The sequence below is a fragment of the Capsicum annuum genome, chromosome 6, assembly GCF_002878395.1.
Source record: "Capsicum annuum cultivar UCD-10X-F1 chromosome 6, UCD10Xv1.1, whole genome shotgun sequence".
In the NCBI taxonomy this organism is placed as follows: domain Eukaryota; kingdom Viridiplantae; phylum Streptophyta; class Magnoliopsida; order Solanales; family Solanaceae; genus Capsicum; species Capsicum annuum.
In genome coordinates, this window is record NC_061116.1 from 178,413,823 (window position 1) to 178,432,826 (window position 19,004).

General features: G+C 37.3%; 1 protein-coding gene across 2 annotated transcripts; it reads left to right on the plus strand.

Moving 5' to 3' along the window:
• Positions 1 to 700: 700 nt before the first annotated feature.
• On the plus strand, positions 701 to 16,806 carry LOC107872945 (O-fucosyltransferase 29). Of its 2 annotated transcripts, XM_016719632.2 has the most exons (10): positions 1,234 to 1,375; positions 1,763 to 1,899; positions 3,991 to 4,075; positions 5,780 to 5,856; positions 5,984 to 6,072; positions 6,197 to 6,386; positions 11,651 to 11,832; positions 12,692 to 12,794; positions 13,515 to 13,843; positions 15,964 to 16,806. In XM_016719632.2, exons 3-10 carry the CDS (start codon positions 4,024 to 4,026, stop codon positions 16,301 to 16,303), a joined length of 1,362 nt encoding a protein of 453 aa, XP_016575118.1. In that variant the 5' UTR covers positions 1,234 to 1,375; positions 1,763 to 1,899; positions 3,991 to 4,023; the 3' UTR covers positions 16,304 to 16,806. The 2 variants fall into 2 exon arrangements, with proteins under 2 accessions (XP_016575117.1, XP_016575118.1); XM_016719631.2 differs by lacking the exon at positions 1,763 to 1,899 and having other exon boundaries at positions 701 to 1,375.
• Positions 16,807 to 19,004: the final 2,198 nt, after the last annotated feature.

Genomic DNA, 19,004 nt, shown 5'->3' on the forward strand with positions numbered 1-19,004 from the left:
ATCTTTTTATTCAAGTGATCTTCCTGGTGAAATTCTGTTAGAGGGCATTTTTTAGCGAAATATTTAATGGAGGGGTATTTTTAAGCAAAAAAATTAATGAGGAATATTTTGAATCATTTCAGATAGTTCAGGGATATTTTTTATCCTTTTACACTATGCAAATGAGTGTCTTGAGTTCAAACTTTGATGACCACTTTTCGTTGTTTTTGTAAGCCGAACTTTGTATACCAAGTTAGTGGTGCCCCATTACGCTTCAATCCCCAATCTGGCTCAGGAGGAGATGAAAATGGATAATGTTAAAAAATTAAAATACAATGATTTGTATCAATGACTTTCATCGTGCATCTTCATTCTCGTTGAACATCTTCATTCTCACAAAAAATAAAGACTATTTTCGATGAAGCTTGTATATCGGCCAAATTAACTAAAATGTTATTTATCTTTTAAACAAATATAAAAAGTCTTTATAAGCCAAATATTTTCAAGTTAAAATCAGTTATCAATTCATAAAACATTTTTGATTTGACAAGCTTTTTATGATTTTATCCTAATATATATTTTTTATTTATTTTATTTCAATCCGTCATTCTTCTTTTTTTCTTAATTTTGATAGAAAATATACATTTAAGTTTTTTTTTTCTGAATATATTACGTAATGTTTTATTATCAGTTTTCGTATAATATTTTAACTAAGCTACATACTCTCCCTCTCAAAAATAATTGGCAAATAAATATTTTAAGTAAATATTATCAACTATTTTAAAAGGAAGCAATTGCTTATGCAGGATTTATAAAAATTTTAACGTCTAATTTTATTTTTCTGCATTTGTGCTAGTTTGCAAAATAAGAACAATTGGGAAAGCTCCAGAGTGTGGCAAGATTTGTGAAATCCACTTTTCTACTTGTGTGCTAGAGCATTCGACAATCCAAAAGAAGCGATTTTGTGTTGTTATTTTGGCACCCATTCAGTCGTTTTTAATGATCTTGGAGGGCCAACATCATTTATTCAGACAGCACAGTGGTGGGCACTGCTTGTAACAACTTGTTTTTGTATGTTGTACTGATTAATTGTCTATTTCCTGTTGTTGGTTGATGATAGTATGTTACTGTGAGAGCAAAAGGGTATCAGCAAAATCAAGATTTAAGTAGCTGTCTTGTATATATGGGTGTAGCCAAAGTTTGCAAGTATACCTGTGTGAAGCAGCAACATCTCTTGATTAGCTGTTGTTCATCCAGGCGATGGATCTCATGTACCAAAGTTTGTGGGTTAATGCTGTTTGCCTTAGGTTTGATTTCACTTTTCACTGGTCATGTTGTGTCCAATCTTGAATTGTACTCTCATCGACTCGCCGGAGGTGCTTGGTTCTACAAACAGGTAATTTGCAACTAAATGCTCTATTAGCTTTGTTTTTACTATGTTTAGTATAAAGTTTGAATTTTCCTAGACACCCTTCTTCTGTTTTCTTTAAAGTTTGAATTTTCCTAGACACCGTTCTTCTGTTTTCTTTAAAATGTGGGAAATTTATTGTTGCTGTTTTGCCTTTCTCTTGATTTTTGTAGAGGATATTCTCGTGGGGAAGTTACAGTGGAAAAGGTAGCATAGTGTGTTTAAGATGTTAATTTGAGTTGCTTATTATGTTAGTAACAGTGGAAAAGGATATTAAGGTGTAGAAAATATTAAATTTGAAAGTTTAGTTTGACAGAGAAAAGCATCACGTTGAGTTAAAATTTTGAATAGCTTAATGAATTTTAATTCTTGAAGGTTGTATATAAATGGGATAGTGTCAAACATGTTCAGACACCCCCAAAAAGGATACAAGTGCATCAACTGGGATGGAGTAATATTCAGGCAGAGGGCATGGTCGCACCCAAAGTTCTTGACTTGATTACACACTGAAGGTTAAGCAGTATTGAAATACACCGCAAACATATGTAAATCTATAATAATTTCTCACATTATCTTGTAAAAAGAAAACTTTCACTTGCTGTCACAAAGTAGTAGTAGTAGATGCATTGCTTCTCTACTCGTCATCGGATTAAAATTATGAATTGGTGTATTGCGGGGGGCTGGGAGCTCTACTGTCTCTTTCGAGTATAGCTGTGAGAAGTGCGAACTGAAGTTTTCATAGATATCTTTGTTGTATTTTGGCTACTCGTAAGTTTAGTATCTAGTATCTATTTTATCTGTTTAATAGCAAGTTTTTTGGTTTTGACATCTTTTCTTCTTGAATAAGGTAACAATTATACTATCAGTAAATAAATATCCAAAAAAGATGCTAACTTGAGACCTTTACAAACCGCAAAAAGGTATGAAAATTGCCAATTAGATCTACCAAGTTTCCTACTTTCCCCCACCTATTCTCTTTATACCAAAAATGAACAAACTAAAACGATTTTATCCAAATTATCTGGATAGAACTGCTACTGTCTTCAAAATATCTTGAGTTCCTCTCTCTCCACTCTGTCCGCCATATGCAAGCAGGGATGATCTGCCACCAATCCTTGTCACCACTTCTTTTCCCCACACTCTTCCAGCTGGTTAGAAACACCAAAGTAGAACTAAGCATTACACGTTTATATCCAAAATCCGAAAGAACACGTGCCGCAAATTTATAGTTATCTGGCAGTGTAAGAACATATGCTCATTACTTTCACCATCCTGTCCAGTCAATAGACATCTGGAGCAAATCCCAAGACCTCTTCTTTGTAGATTTTCTTGAGTTAGCCAAGTTTTCCTAATCACCACAGCGATACAAACTATGAAACCTTCACAGTAATGCTCACTTACCAAACTTGTTTCCAAGGCCAGTCACATTCACATGACCTCTTTGTATTCAGGTTCCAATAGATAGACTTTACTGACAAGGTGCTTTGCTATTCAATTTCCACCAGAGACCATCTGAACTTTCAGAGATACCACCATAAGATCCCAGTAACTGAAGCATTGTGGAAAAGGTCTCAACTTCCAGATCATTGAGAGATCTTCTAAATTTTAGAGTCCAACCTTGTTGGCTCCACCATTTGGTTTATCATAACATGGGTTTGAGACGTATTGACTAAAGAACAGGAAAAATATACTTCAAACTGTTCTGACCAATCCAGTGATCATCCCAAAGTTCAGTCTTCCTTCCATCTTTCACAACGATCTCCACACTACCCCAAAAAAATTTGCCACTAATTTCTGATAGTCTCCAAACACTGCAACTAATTTCTGAGAATTCTCCGAAGTTCCCTGTCCTCTGTGTTGAACCTCCAGAGCCATTTCTGTTGAAGACTTCTATTTTGTAGCCTCATGTCCTTTACACCCAAAACACCCTGATCCTTCCTTAAGAGTCAGAACATCCCATCTTACAAGATTAATGCTTCTATTTTCCTTATTACGTTTCCACAGGAAATCTCTTCTCAATCTATCAATCTTTTTTTCTACCCCCAGGTTATGGGAAGACAAATATCATATAATTTGGAACGGCACCCAACACAGAGTTATAATTAGTCTACCACCTAAGGATAGGTACTGAGTTTTCAACCTCAACAGATTTTTATCGCACCTCTCTATAACCTCATTCCAGATTTCTTTTGATTTGTTCTTGGCCCCAAAGGCATCCCCAAGTACTTTGTAGAAAGAACTCCCAATTTTCTTTTTCTTTTGTGCCAAATTTGGTGTTTAAGAATTTCAAAAAAGAGTGAAGTATATGTGAACTATGTTGGAGAGTTTAAATTCACTTTCAACTCTTCTTTTGCTTTTGGGAGTGGTTAGAATTCAGAATCTCATGTTATCAGTTTGCTGGTGAGTGATGGAATGATTTTCTTCTGTCGGATGACACATTAATGAATGATTTTAACAGTTCCTTGCTATCTGATCAGAAGTTTGTAGGAAAAGCTAATGTTTCTGCCTCCAACAGTAGCAGCTATGAAGTTGAAAAATTAGTTTTTGCTTTGCTATCCAGGTATTTTGAAGCATCACATGTTCTTTTACTTGATATATTTTAGGATGGAGATGCACCAATTGATATTTGGAAGTTGATGTATTCAACTTCTTATTATGGATGCAGTGAGAGAGGCCCTCGTTTTGCTTGTACGTAAATGCTTTTCCGATGTTTCTTTCAGATATTCACTGTCCTAACTGTTTATGATGTTCTCACTCATATCATGTATTGTGTTTAGGCAATGTTATTTGACTGGTCATAATCTGGAAGTGTGGGCTTAGAATTTTCAATTTCGATGCTTTAGACATCTTAATTGGGTCATGAGAATCGGTTATTTACAACTTACATTATGATGTTAACTAAAACGTAATCATATGCTCTACTGACAAGTAGAAAAAGTAGAGTATGCCTGATTGAAGAAATTGAGTGAGAAGAGGTAAGGCAGAAAATTGGCTCCTCCATACCAGAAGTATGTAGCTTTTGTTTCTTGTTATTTGGTTCCACAAACAACTGAAACATAGGATTTTTCATGGACTGCGACCATTTGTACTTTGGTAATTTCTTGTGCCTGTTCCATTGGCTAAACATTGAATTTTAGCACCACATATTGATCACATATGTTACTTGGATGAGCCAGTGGCATTAATAAACAAAGCTAAACATGTTACCTCCGACAGCTAATTTCTTGCAAGACATATAATACACAAAATGGTATTCCAAAGTCCAGACTTGTGATGATTAAGTTATAAGGGTCATAAAGTGATAATTTTCATATATCAGTTCTTTGATTACCGAAATGTTATGCTCATCCTAGCAAGAGACAACAACTGCTCTGCCTCTATCCCACACTAGTTGGGGTCGGTTAAATGAAATTATCTTCACTGCTCCGCTCCAGTTGGGCACTTATTCTATTACTCAATAATTTGTCTTTTACGACAAATTAAACATTCTCTTAATCTAGTGATTCCCTAAATTGCATGACTATCTGTACATTATCATACCATTTCTAACCAAGCTTAAACCTTTGTAGTCATACACAGGATCTGATGTAAGTGTGCCATTAACGACCAACTTTATCTCCAGCTAGTTTGTATTTATATTTTCGTCTACAGATACTTTTCTTTGCTGTGGTCTGTCTTTGTTAAGTCCCCATAACTGAAAATTGTAGGTCAATTAAGATAACTTCTTTCTATATAATTTTAGGTCTACCACATTCCCTTTAACACCTTTAGTAATCATGGTGTTGCACTGACAACGGTACATTATGTCTATGTTGGACATAACTATGCTATCTTAAGCGAGCTTCTCTCATTTCTTTCTCTATATATCTTCTTGCACCTGTAGTCTGATTTGATCCTCTATATCTTGATTTGATTTTCTTTCCTGGAAGGTGAAAGGAGGTAAATGAATAGGATATTTGTTGCATTGCGTGATCTAATGTGTTTTGTCCTATTTATAATGTGTCTTATCTCATGTCCTATTGGTCTGTTAAAGTAGAGAGTAGCCTTATTTTTGTTACCAGTTTCAGAAAAAAAAAAGTAGAGAGTAGCCTTATTGTCAGATGTAGCATCCTCTTGGATATGTAGAAGTGAATAAATTATTGTTAAGGTCTGCCATTGCATGGGATTACGCAGTTTTGACTTGTTGGATATGTGACACGAATAGGAGTTACACATAGTTTTTCAATAATTTGATGTGCACTTGCACTTGGTCAATGTGAACATTGCTGCAAGGCTCTCTCCTGCCTAATTAGCTTTGAAGTTCACTTTTATTCTTCTGTATCTCATAATTTCACTAGAATTCAATTTTTACTGAGAGTTCGTTGGTCTATAACGTTCTCAAATGAAATGTAGCTGCTGTAAATGTGCGATCTTCAAATGGATATCTACTTATTGAAACTAGCGGAGGACTCAATCAACAAAGAACTGGCGTAAGTATACTGTTCTTGACTTGATATAATCAATCAACTAATCTTTGTATATCTCAAACAGTTTGTGTTTAGTCTTATATCTGTATCTTAGTAGTCTAACATTTTGAGTCTATCTTGTGCTTACCAGATAACTGATGCTGTAGTTGTTGCACGGATTCTTAATGCCACTTTAGTTGTACCTGAGTTGGATCATCATTCATTTTGGAAGGATGATAGGTTGGTGAGCATTCTGTACTTATTTTGAGGAGCCTGTCTGTTGCATAAGTTTATAGTGGATTGTAATAACAGAAGCAAGATTGACTCTCTCTCTTTTTCACTGAGATATCCTGTTAACCTGCAGTGATTTTTTCAACATCTTTGATGTTAAATGGTTCATCTCTTACCTTGGGAAGGATGTCCCTGTTGTTAAAAGAGTTCCAGAGAAGGTCATGAGGTCAATGGGGAAACCTCCATATACCATGCGTGTTCCTAGAAAATCAGAGCCTGAATATTACTTGGACCAAGTATTGCCAGTACTCTTAAAGAGACGTGTAAGTAAAAGAAAAGCAGAACAGTTGATTGTGTTTCTTTATCATATTTGTGCAATCATTTACACACCTATTCTAGCTGATATTTTCTCTCCCAAACCTCATATTTGCCTGAAAACTATAAGTGAACTTTAAGGGAATGTGATCACCCTTCTGGATCTCTTATTCAATTAGCTGTTTAGGCAGTCAAGTCACAGAGCCATAAATTATGTTCTGTTTAAGGATTCATGCATCTCTGTTTTTCTAAAATTTAACTTGAGCCACTGTTTGAGCTAGCTGTCGGTGATTGAGGGTTTTTTCAAGCAGATTTGGAAAGAACTGGATATAGAGAAGATAGCCCAAACTAATAAGGGGATTTTTCTTGTCAGATTTGGTAGCTTAGAAAATCGGAACAGAGCCATAGAAGGGGGAATACAAATCTTCGCTCGCAAACCCGTAGTAGTGAAAGGATGGACCCCAGGGGTGGAGATGAATTCTAGGTGTTTTCTTCCCATCTGTTCTAGCCTTGGTGGACAGAGTTACCTGATACCTGATGCTGGTGGGAGGTGGCAGGTATCCCATGGATTTAATCGAGGTGCGCACAAGCTGGCCAGGACACCACGGTTATTAAAAAAAAAAAAACCAATTCGGGTTCGACTGGGGGGCCTGGACTTGAAGTATTGGGGGCAGAAAGCCCTAACAAAAATTGCTAGTTTGATAGGGAAACCAATCAAAGCGAATAGTGCAACAACTATGAGGGAACGACTAATGTTTGCTAGGGTTCAAGTGGAGGTGACCTTGAATCAAAAATTCCCAGAGAACGTGATGTTTGAAAATGAAGCAGGGAAAATAATAGAACAGAAGGTGACCTACGAATGGAAACCAGTCCACTGCATGCACTGCAAGAACTTTGTCCATTCACTGGAGGACTGTAGAAAACGTAACCAAGAGAAGGAGGAGCAGGGAAAGATACTTGAAAAAAGGGAAACAAGTGGACACACCAATCCCAACCGAATAGGGGGAAGCTAATCAACCAGACAAGGAGGGATTTCGACAAGTACAAAAATACACAGCTAAGAAGGCCACGCAAGTAGCCCAACCACGAGAGATGGGGTTCACCACTAACAATGTCTTTACAGTGCTTAACCAAAGTGGGTTTGTACTGCATAATGCCTCGCATAGTGGGGCTTCAACATCGTAATTGGGTGCAAAATTGATGAACGGAAATGGAGGTCTTCTTGTAAAAGGGGTGAATGGGGGTATCCCCCCTCCCCTCTTGGATAACCTTGGGCTTTGGAACACCAGGGGGCTAAATAGACTAGGAAGCATAAAGAGATGAATCTCTTTTTGCACAAGAGCAACACTGGTCTTTTTGGCCTCCTGGAAACAAAGGTTAAGAGGAATAAAGCACAAAGTGCAGCCCTTAACCTTTGTAGTGGATGGTCCTACACAACTAACCTGTCTCACCATCCTAATGGAAGGATTTAGTTATTGTGGAGGCCTTTGATTTATGCTCTTAATATAGTAAGAATGACAGCACAGTCAATACATTGTGAAGTTCAGAATCGAGGGACAAGGATGAAATTTAGCCTGACTGTTGTGTATGGTTTTAATGATCAAGGGTTGTGAAGAGAACTATGCCAAGAGCTTGTTATAATGGGTTCTACTATTACGGGACCATGGGCAGTGATGGGGGATTTCAACTGCGTGTTAAACAAACATGAAAGAATAGGGAGTCCAGTGTCAGTGTTGAGATCAAGGACTTCAAAAGCTGCATGAGCACATGTGAACTACAGAACTTAAGTCATCTGGCGCATTCTTTACCTGGACGAACAAACAAAAAGAAGCAACATGAGTTTATAGTCGAATTGATAGAGTAATGGTGAATGGGGACTGGATTACATCCTTACCAGATTCGAAAGTGCACTTTGCTAGTGAGGGGCTATATGATCATTGTCCGGCTGCTTTACGATGGGACACTGGTGTATCTAAAGGAAGTGGGAGATTTCGCTATTTCAATGTGTGGAGTTTGGCTGCGAACTTCCATGAGAGGGTGTGTAATGACTGGGAAAGACCGCTAAGTAGTTCAAAGATGTATCAATTTGTTGGTAAGCTGACAGACTTAAAGCAATGCTACGAAGTATCAATAAAGAGAGATTTCATGAGGTGGAGCGGAGTACGGAGCATGCGTGCGCTAGACTAATTAAGTGTCAGGAAAAGCTACAAAAGGACCCATCTAATGGTCAATTGATAGGAAAAGAGATACATTTAATGCAAGATTACAACAAATAGAACATAGCCAGAACCAAGTACCTGCAACAAAAGTGTAAGATTCACTGGATGAAATATGTTGATCTTAACACGAAGTTTTATCATTGTGAACCGAATTTTCTCTATTACCGATGAAGAAAACAGAACTCACACGGAAATGCCTGGCATCACTAAGGCTTTTGAAGATTTTTACGGTAAATTACTTGGTACTGCTGCTTTCCATAGGGCCAATGTATGTAGTGCCACAGTCCAACAAGACCCCATTGTGCCAAGCCAACATAGGGAAGAGCTAGTGTTACAAGTTGAAGAAGAAGAGGTGAAGCAGGGAGTATGGTCTAAAGGAGGTGACAAGTCTCCAGGCCCGGACAGTTTTGGTAGCCAATTGTACAAGGATTGCTGGGACATTATCAAACATGACTTGCTTGCTGGAGTGCAGAATTCCTCTCTTCTGGAAAATTACTTAAAGCTTGGAATACAACGACCATAACTCTTATCCCTAAGGGTGATCATGCAACATCGGTGAGTGATTACAGGCCAATTGCGTGTGTAATACAACTTATAAGATCATATAGACAGTACTATTAACAGGTTAAAGGGAGTACTGCCAGAGATTATCTCACCTAACTAAAGTGCCTTTGTAGAGGGTAGGACGATTGTGCAAAATGTTCTTATTTTTCAAGACTTAGTCCGCCTCTACAATAGAAAGCAAAGTACAAAAAGTTGTTTGATCAAGATCGACTTCGAGAAGGTGTATGACACGGTGGAATGGGGTTATGTTGAAGAAATGTTACATGCATTAAATTTCCCTAGTCAATTCATCAAGTGGATCATGACATGCATAACTACAACCCAATACACTTTAGCTAGAAATGGAGGGACATATGGGTATAAAGGAAGAAGAGGACTTAGACAGGGGGATCCTATCTCCCCTCTAGTCTTTGTCATTTGTATGAAGTACTTTACTAGAGTTATGAAGGTGCTGGCTATGCAAAAGGGATTCCAGTTCCCCACCAAATGCAGGAGTTTGCAATTGACTCACTTATGTTTTGCAGACGATGTATTGATGTTTTGTAAAGGGGCTTCTCAGGCTGTCCTGCTTATGCTGAGGGGGCTGAAAACGTTTTCCAATGCATTTGGTTTGAATACTAGTGCACCCAAATCAAGTGTCTACTGTGCAAATATGAATTCTAGGGAAATTGAAGACATATGTGAGCTGACAGGCTACTCCAAAGGGTCCCTCCCATTCAGGTATTTGGGGGTCCTAATCTCTTCAAAAAAGATATCCAAGATAGACTACGAGGTATTATTTGACAGGCTAACTATGCGAGTGAGGAGTTGGGGATCTAGGCACCTGTCATATGCAGGTCGTGCCATTTTGGTACTGTACCTCTTCATATACATAGCTATTGGGCGTCCATGTTCATCTTGCCCAAAAAGGTGCTAAAAGGCATCGTTTCTATATGTAGGAATTTTCTTTGGCATGGGAAAGTGGAAACGAACAAGAATCCTTTAATTGCTTGGGATTTGGTGTGTAGATCAAAGAAGCAAGGGGGTTTAGGACTGACTGAGTGTATAGCCTGGAATGAGGCTGCCATCACAAATTATGTTTGGAATATAACCCACAAAGCTGATGATATGTGGGTAAAATGGGTGCATCATGTGTACTTGAAGGACCAAGGTTGGTGACAATACATAACCCCCCAGATTGTTGCTGGTACTGGAAACGGATGTGTAAAATTCGAGACGTTTTTTCATCAGGCTATGTCCAACAAGGATGGCTGAAGGTACATGGAATCTATACCATAAGCAGTGGCTATTCATGGAGACGGGGCGAGATTGAGCCATGGCCATGGCATAGATGGATATGGAGTAGAGGAAATCTTGCAATGGATTGGCATTAGAATTCAAAACAGGGAAGTAATGGGCTTGTGGCGCAGGTTAACCAGGTGTGTAGCGGGAAGAGGATGTCGTGATCTGGTAATTGCTGTACTTGCAAGTTTGATCTATAAAATTTGGAAAACACGCAACATAGCTTTTTGGGAGAAAAAGGTTCCCAGACCTGCAGGGTTGGTTGAGCAGCTGCAAAATGAATGTAAGGAGAGGAGAGACACCTTCTTAGCCTGGAAACAGAGCAATACGCAGCAGGAATGGATGCGTCATTTAGTGGGGTAGTAGGATTTTTTAGACAATCTTGTGTAAGCTAATGAGGAACTGTCAATAGATAGCACAGAGAAACTGTGGTTTTGATATCATTGTAGTTGTTTGAGTGGAGATTAATAAAATTTTCTTCACCAAAAAAAAAACCCTGTTTCGAAGTCATTGTTCTGGAGAGTAAGCCATTTCGTCGTTTTCTATGGGAATAACTATACCACAGTTATATCACGGTAAGTTGGAGCATTTATCTCTTTTTTCTAAGAGCTGTTTCATATGGCTTGTGTTGAGGTCATAAATTACATGACCATGACATTTGTGATGTTTATATAGTCTTCTCAGATAATGGTATACTGTAATGGAGGATAATTTGTTTCCTTGGTAAATGAGGGAGTGGAAGAGGCAAAAACTGGTATAAGGAATGGAGGATAATCTGCTTTCTTGTTCTTGGTAATTGAGGGAATGTAAGAGGCAAAAAATGGATGGAAAATTTACCAGGAACATTAAAATGCATGTAATATTTGTTTTACCAAACTTAGAAAACACATTTAGCAATCAACCAAATTTTCCCAATTATAGTCTCAAATCCATTTTTATGTGTATCGTACTTGTCAATTGGTCTACCAGACCAACTAGGAATTTTACGGCTTGACACAATCTCGTGGATGTTATTGAAATTTTGCTGGAGCTTTCCTCGTTTCAGATGTTCTTCAGTATATATTAACCACTTCAAGAAGTGAAATTGTACAGTTCATGGAACACACAATTTACCAATTTTTTTCAGTGTATACAAGTCAAAACTTGATAGTATAAGGTAGATGTTATGCTCAGGTTTTGCTGATGCTTGACCTCCAAATTGCGTGCAGGTTCTTCAGTTGACAAAATTTGATTTTCGGCTTGCTAATGACCTTGATGAAGAGCTTCAAAAATTGCGTTGCCGTGTGAATTATCATGCCTTAAGATTCACTAAACCCATAAGGAATTTTGGTCAGAAACTTGTAGTGCGTATACGAAAGATGGCAAGACGTTTCATTGCAGTTCATTTGAGGTTTGTTTGACTTAAAAGTGTTGCGGAATTAAAACTTGGTTCATTTAACTCTGCAAAGCCAAGCCAGAATTTTGGAACTGAAAACTGGTGCTGCAATTTTAAGGATTTGTTCTTGATATGAAGTCATAACAGGATTAGTTACTTTGTACCTTTCTTTTCCCCCTCTTTTGTGGTTAAAATTCCAATTCCGCCTTATGAGATGGCAGTGGCAACCAAAAAATCATTGCAGAAACGATGGGCTGTATTGGCTAAATCTCCTTGACCTAACCGAAAGAATGCAGAAACCCATTTGTTTACATTTTTGAAGATTAGAAAAAAATAATCTGATGGGTTTCCTATGGTGGTGGACCTAATATTCTGAATAATCTTCCTACAAAAAAAAAAAAAAACCACGAAATGCTGTTCAGTTTCCTGCTATATATGATATAACAATGTGTACGTGGACCATGTCAAGGATCCTTCTGGTTATGTTCATAATTTTAAAGTGCATATCAGCTTGAGGTCAAGTTTATGTGTTCTGGGAATCATAGACATTTAGGGATTAGGAGAAATCTTATTCACTGGTTTGGTAATGAGAACTTAGGCAGATGCAGAATGAGCTGCAAAATCCATCTTGCGTTTGAAAAACTGTGTTTTGACTTTCATACTTCATAATAGTCAAATATCTGTGCCAAAAAAAGCATGTCATGTGTGTGTTTAAATTACAATTTGTGCCTTTTTCTTTTCCTTTGCTAACATAAAATTACAAATCTTTCTGATGTTCTTTCTTATATATGCCCTTTACCCAGGATAGCTCTTTTTACATTTATGCTTTCCATTGGCATTTACTGTTTGTTGCGCTGATGTATATATTTTTCAGGTTTGAACCTGATATGCTGGCATTTTCTGGGTGCTACTACGGCGGGGGTGATAAGGAAAGATATGAACTGGGTGAGATAAGAAAAAGATGGGATACTTTACCTGTAGGATTTCTTTCCTTAAAGAATTATGAGTTTGTACTTTATTATTCGGCAATTAGGCGGCTTTTGCTTTTTCAGATTAAGAGCTTGAAAGTGTTTAATATAATAAGAAGTGGGGCTTCTGGAGAAATAGTCTTCCCAGAAATGCGAAGGCCAGAGCTTAATGTTTCCCCTAGGGCGGGGAAGCGTGGCCTAAAATCCCAGAAAACGCCCTGGGAGTCGCCCCGAAAACGGTTTTGAAAACAGTGGTCAGTTTATTGCGATACCAGTGAATTTTGTTAATCTATCTTGCTAAGCAACTGTTTGTGGCAAATTGCTCTTCGTTTGTCGATGTGATTATTACACAGAGGATACAAGGATTTAAATTGCCTTATTTTCTTTGAATAACTGGGACAGATGTTGTATTGTATTTACAGGATTGATGAATGATTGCTTTGCACCTATATCTTTGTTGTTGCATTTGTAAAAGAAATATTCACTCAATTGAAGTTGTATGAATAGCCAGTACCACTAAATGTGGGTCTTACTGTTGCATGTTTAACATTAGTCTTTATCATATTTCTTCAAAAACAAGAGTGCAGTGCAGACTGGTTACCCCCAACTTCTCCTTTCACTCACTTTTTCCTTATATGGACCTTGCATGATCTGTATACCGAATCATAAAGATTTCCAAAGGTTTTCCTTAACTTTTGATAATAGAAGTTCTGTCACCTGTGGCTTCAGGAGCTGAACCCTGATGAAGAGCGAATGCAAGGAAGATGCCCCTTAACACCCCATGAAGTTGGGCTTATGCTGCGGGCGCTTGGCTTCAAAAACGACACATACCTTTATGTTGCATCTGGTGAAGTACATGGTGGAGAAAAAACTCTGCACCCTCTAAAAGAGCTGTTTCCAAACTTCTACACAAAAAAGACACTTGCTGGTGATGAGCTGAAACCTTTTCTTCCCTACTCTTCTCGTCTTGCAGCAATTGACTACATTGTATGTGATGAAAGTGATGTCTTTGTCACCAATAATAATGGGAACATGGCCAAGATCCTTGCTGGTAGTAGGTCAGGATTTTCACTCTTTTCTTTTTAGCACTTTTACATCTGATCTAATATTTGTTCATCGGGGACGTGATTTCATGCTTAGCATGGTGCATCTGTCTACTTTGTAGAACTACTACACTAAGCAAAAAGGAGAAACAAATCAAGATCCTAAAGCGCATCGTACTGTCGGTTAATAGTTAAGAAACTTGAAAAAATTGGATGGCAACGCTGTCATTAAATGAAAGAATGAAATAATGTCCTTCTCTGGATGGTCAACAAAAATCAGTTTATGATCAGCTGCTTCAAGATTTTGTAATGTAAACTGAAATGGAAAAATAGCAACAATATACCCAGTGTAATCCCACAAGTAGGGTCTGGGGAGGGTAGAGTGCACACAGACCTTAACCATATCTCATAGAGATAGAGAGGTGATTTTCGGTAGACCCTCGGCTTGTGTAGCGCATCTCAAAGCAATTTGAAAAAGGAATACGGAAATGGAAGCAGTAACTACAACGAAATAGAGCGGCAGAGGAAACATAAGACAATAACTGAAGCAATGAAAACAACAAGTAACTAAAATCGAACAATATGATTCTAGGAGAGAAATCAATACTCTGATAAGGGGACTTGACAACGCTCAACTACCTACTAACTTTCTACCTTAATCTTCAACCTCCACATCTTTCCATCTTGGGTCATGTCCTCGGTAAGCTGCAGGTATGTCGTGTCTTTTCTAATCATCTCTTCCCAAGACTTCTTTGGCCTGCCTCTACCCCTTATAATACCCACTATAGCCAACTTCTGACACCTCCTCGATGGGGCATCTGTGCATCTTTTGTTCACGTGTACGAACCATCTTAGCCTCACCTCCTTCTTGTCCACATGGGAATCCACTCCTACCTTATGCCAAATGACCTCGTTCCTAATCCACTCACTCCTAGTATGTCCATACATCCATCTCAACATCCTCATTTCCACTAGTTCTATTTTCTGACGTGGATGTTCTTGATCGGCCAACACTCTGTCCCATACGACATAACTGGTCTGAAAATCAGTTTATAAAACTTACATTTAAGTTTTGATGGCACATTCTTATCACACAAGACACCGGAAACGAACCACCATTTTTTTCCTTTTTCTTGAAACTAGTGAAGTTGGAACAAAACCTCATTTATCGACCCCTCTCCTATGCGATATGTAACTAGTGAAGTTGGAAGCAAACCTCATTTATCGACCCCGGTCCTATGCGACGTGTAACATCATCGTCAATCTCTCCATTTTCTTGGATAATAGACTCAAGATACTTGAAACTACCTCTCTTGAAAATGACGTATCAATCCTCACTTCCACGTCTTCCTCATGAGTTGAAACATTTAACTTGCACTCCAATTACTCTATGTTAGTCCCTCAACTTGAACCCATTAGACACTAGGGTTTGTCTCCAAACCTCTGCTGCATGTCTCGTCAATCAATACTATAAAAAAAAATAAAGGGCAGCCCAGTGCACTAAAGCTACCGCTATGCGCGGTGTCCGGGGAAGGGTCCCACCACAAGAGTGTATTGTACACAGTCTTACCTTGCATTTCGCATTTCTGTCAGAGGCTGTTTCCAAGACTTGAATCCGTGACCTCCTGGTCACAAGGGTGTATCGTCAATCAATATTATGTCATCCGCAAATAGCATACACCACTGCACTGTTCTTTTGATATGTCGCGTCAATTCAGCCATCACCAAAGCAAATATAAATGGGTTAAGAGCTAAACCATAGTGCCTCCATCTTGACTTGGAAAGTCTTTCGGGCATTTAAATTTGGCAGGCTAAACTTTTTTGGGAGTTGACTTTTAAACTTGGTAACTAATATGGAAATTAACTTTGCTAATTCTTAGTAGTTTCATATTAGATGTTATTTAAGTTCCGTCTTATTTCTTTCGAAATAGGATAATACTGGAACTAGAAGTGTTCAATTTCGATGTCCGTTAGTATGCAATAATGGACTAGAAGCTTAGAGCTGGTATTTTCACGTTGATATATAGTGGCAACTCAGAAATTTGTACAATGTAACTTCATTGCATATAATATTGATACCTGTTCCTATCTTCTTTTTCCCACTATTGCTAATTGTTTTCTTGGTCATGCCAAAGGAGGTACATGGGGAACAAGAGGACCATCAGACCAAATGCCAAAAGACTCAGTGCTTTGTTCATGGCTCGAAATAAGATGGACTGGGACACATTCTCTAGAAAGGTGAAATCATGTCAAAGCGGATTCATGGGAGAACCCGAGGAAATGAGACCAGGGCGTGGGGAGTTTCATGAATTTCCATCCTCGTGTATCTGTAAGACACAATTCAATCATTCAAATTTGATAGACAAATACAACAATCATACTTCCCTTGTGAATCCAAGTCACCTGGATTCAAGATATAGGTATATACACAATAGCAGTGACCTTAACGACAAGAGCTTTCAGAAACTGTATTAGTGTAGGAAATTTGACAGGACAGATAACTGTATTAGAAGAGATCCCTGGGGTGCAGGGAATTGGTTCAATGGTAAAGACGCAATACGTCAAGGACTCAGACTATGCCATGCAAAAAGCGTAGTATTTATGTTGGGAGGAGGGTGGAGGCCGGAGGGGCAGGGAGTATACTCCCTGAGAAGTTTCAGACGTGTGCGCCAAGTGGACTCAGGCCAGAAGCCTACAGAATGAGCGAAGGCTACATAAGTTACTTTAGGAAATGTTGTACCATTGTCATATTGTCATTGCATGTAAGTGCCTTCTTTTGGCAGAATTTGAAGGGCTCAAACCCTGCACTTGATACTCAATTGTCAAGGTTCTTTTTCTTTTTTAGGTTCACCGCTGTTTTTCCAGAAAGCGGATTCTGATGTGCTACAATTGTTAATATATACTTTTCTGTAAGATATGTGTACCGCAAAGAAGAGTAAAATAAAAAAAGAAACTATGATCTCCTCCATTGATATGTATCCTATTCTCTGCAGTTGACACTGTTTTACCTTGTATTCAGTTTTTTCCCTCTCTTTCTCAGTACACTATCCAATGTTCCAACTCCCCAGCTAAAGTAAATTATGAAAACTTCCATCACCAACTTCCATCTCTATAATAAATGTAGAAAAGAAACATAAACGCCAGGCATTCTACCAACTGATAGCTTTGTAGATATGTGGGTTGAGCAGATTCATTTGAAGGCTATTCCCCTGCTTGGTTACCACGAAGAAAAAATTTGCTGATATATTCTCTCAATACAATCTTTGCAGTGGCGAATTTATAGGTTAAAAACGGGGCATGTGCTCATGGCGTGGCCGTAAACTAGGTATTTTATGCACAATATATCTATAATCTATATCTATAGCTATAATAATATATTAAAAGTGTGAAGGATAAAGTCGTTTGAACTTTTTGCCCTTCATTAAAAGTTTTGGTTTTAGATAAAATCGTCTTTTCATTATTTTTTTCCTACTAATATTTAAGAGTTGAAAATTAATTAAATATATTTATGGTAAAACCTTTTGAAGTCATCAGAATTAATAACAACGAATATTTTTTTATTAGCTTAAGAATTGTAAATTAACTAAATTTGATTTTAAAAAGATTTAAAAAGTCTATAAAAATCTACATCTATAGTATATTAAATCCATTAACCACTTGAAATTTATGGTGATAGAATATATATGTGATTACAATAAAATATGTTTTAAACTTTTTACACTTTATTAAAAACCTTCGTAATAGATTAAATCGTCTAATTTTAAATAATCAAAAGTTACACATGCAAGGCACGTGTGATTAAACTAGTATTTTAAAAAAGGGAAAAGGTATGAAAACTTTAATAAATGGGACAAATATACCCTATGTGATACTTTAGGTATAAATATACCTCCGACGTTAATGAAAAGGTATATATATACCCCTGAACTTTAATAAATGGTATAATCCGTCATACTTAGGTATAAATATACTCTTGTCGTTAATGAAAAGTTACATATATACCCCTTTGATAAATGGTACAAATATACCTCTCGTCATATTTTAGGTACAAATATATCTCCGTCGTTAATGAAAAGGTACATATACACCCTTCTCACTAACTACAGGACAGTGTCACAATCTTGTTCATTTGTCTTTTTTTTAAATTTAATCTATCCCCACCCTTCCAAAAATGATTCTAATTTAACCCACAAATCGATCCAAATAATAATTCAAATCCGATCCGATCTAATAAAACCTTCAAGACATATCTCTATTCATGCATATTCGTTCTCTCTTTCTCTTTCTATTAGACTGAGTCGGATTTGAGTTATTATTTGAATCGGGTTATGGGTTAAATTAGAATTATAAGGTATGAAAACTTTAATAAATGCTACAAATATACCCTCTGTCATACTTTAGGTATAAATATACCTCTGCCGTTAATGAAAAGGTACATATATACCCCTTAACTTTAATAAATAGTACAAATCTACCCTCCGTCATACTTAGGTATAAATATACTCTTGCCGTTAATGAAAAGGTATATATATACCCCTGAATATTAATAAATGGTACAAATATACCTTCCGTCATACTTTAGGTACAGAGGATATATTTATACAGATATACCCTTCGTTATACCTTATGTACAAATATATTCTTGTCGTTAATGAAAAGGTACATAGATATCCCTGAACTTTGATAAATGGTAAAGATATACCTCTGTCATATTTTAGGTACAAATATACCCTTGACGTTAATGAAAAAGTACATATACACCCTTCTCACAAACCGCAAGATATGTGTCACAATCCTATTCATTTGACCTTTTCTAATTTAATTTATCTCAACCCATCCCAAAATAATTCTAATTTAACCCATGACCCAATCCAAATAATAACCCAAATCTTATCCGATCTAATAGAAAAAGAAAGACAAAATGAACATGCGTGAATAGAGATACGTCTTGAAGGTTCTATTAGACCGAGTCCAATTTGAGCTCTTATTTGAATCGGATTGTGGGTTAAATTAGAATTATTTTCGGATAGTGTAGAATAAATTAAATTAAAAAAAGGACAAATGAACAAGATTGTGACACGTGTCCTACCATTAGTGAGAAGGGTATATATGTATTTTTTCATTAACGATAAAGGTATATTTGTATCTAAAGTATGTCGGAGGGTATCTTTATACC

Excerpts from the sequence above, each read along its gene's own strand:
- LOC107872945 (XM_016719631.2), top strand. The coding sequence starts at position 1,163 with ATGGGTGTAGCCAAAGTTTGCAAGTATACCTGTGTGAAGCAGCAACAT. Across the intron at positions 1,376-3,990 it reads GTGCTTGGTTCTACAAACAG|GATGGAGATGCACCAATTGA; the intron begins GTAATTTGCAAC and ends GATATATTTTAG. Across the intron at positions 6,387-11,650 it reads CAGTACTCTTAAAGAGACGT|GTTCTTCAGTTGACAAAATT; the intron begins GTAAGTAAAAGA and ends AATTGCGTGCAG.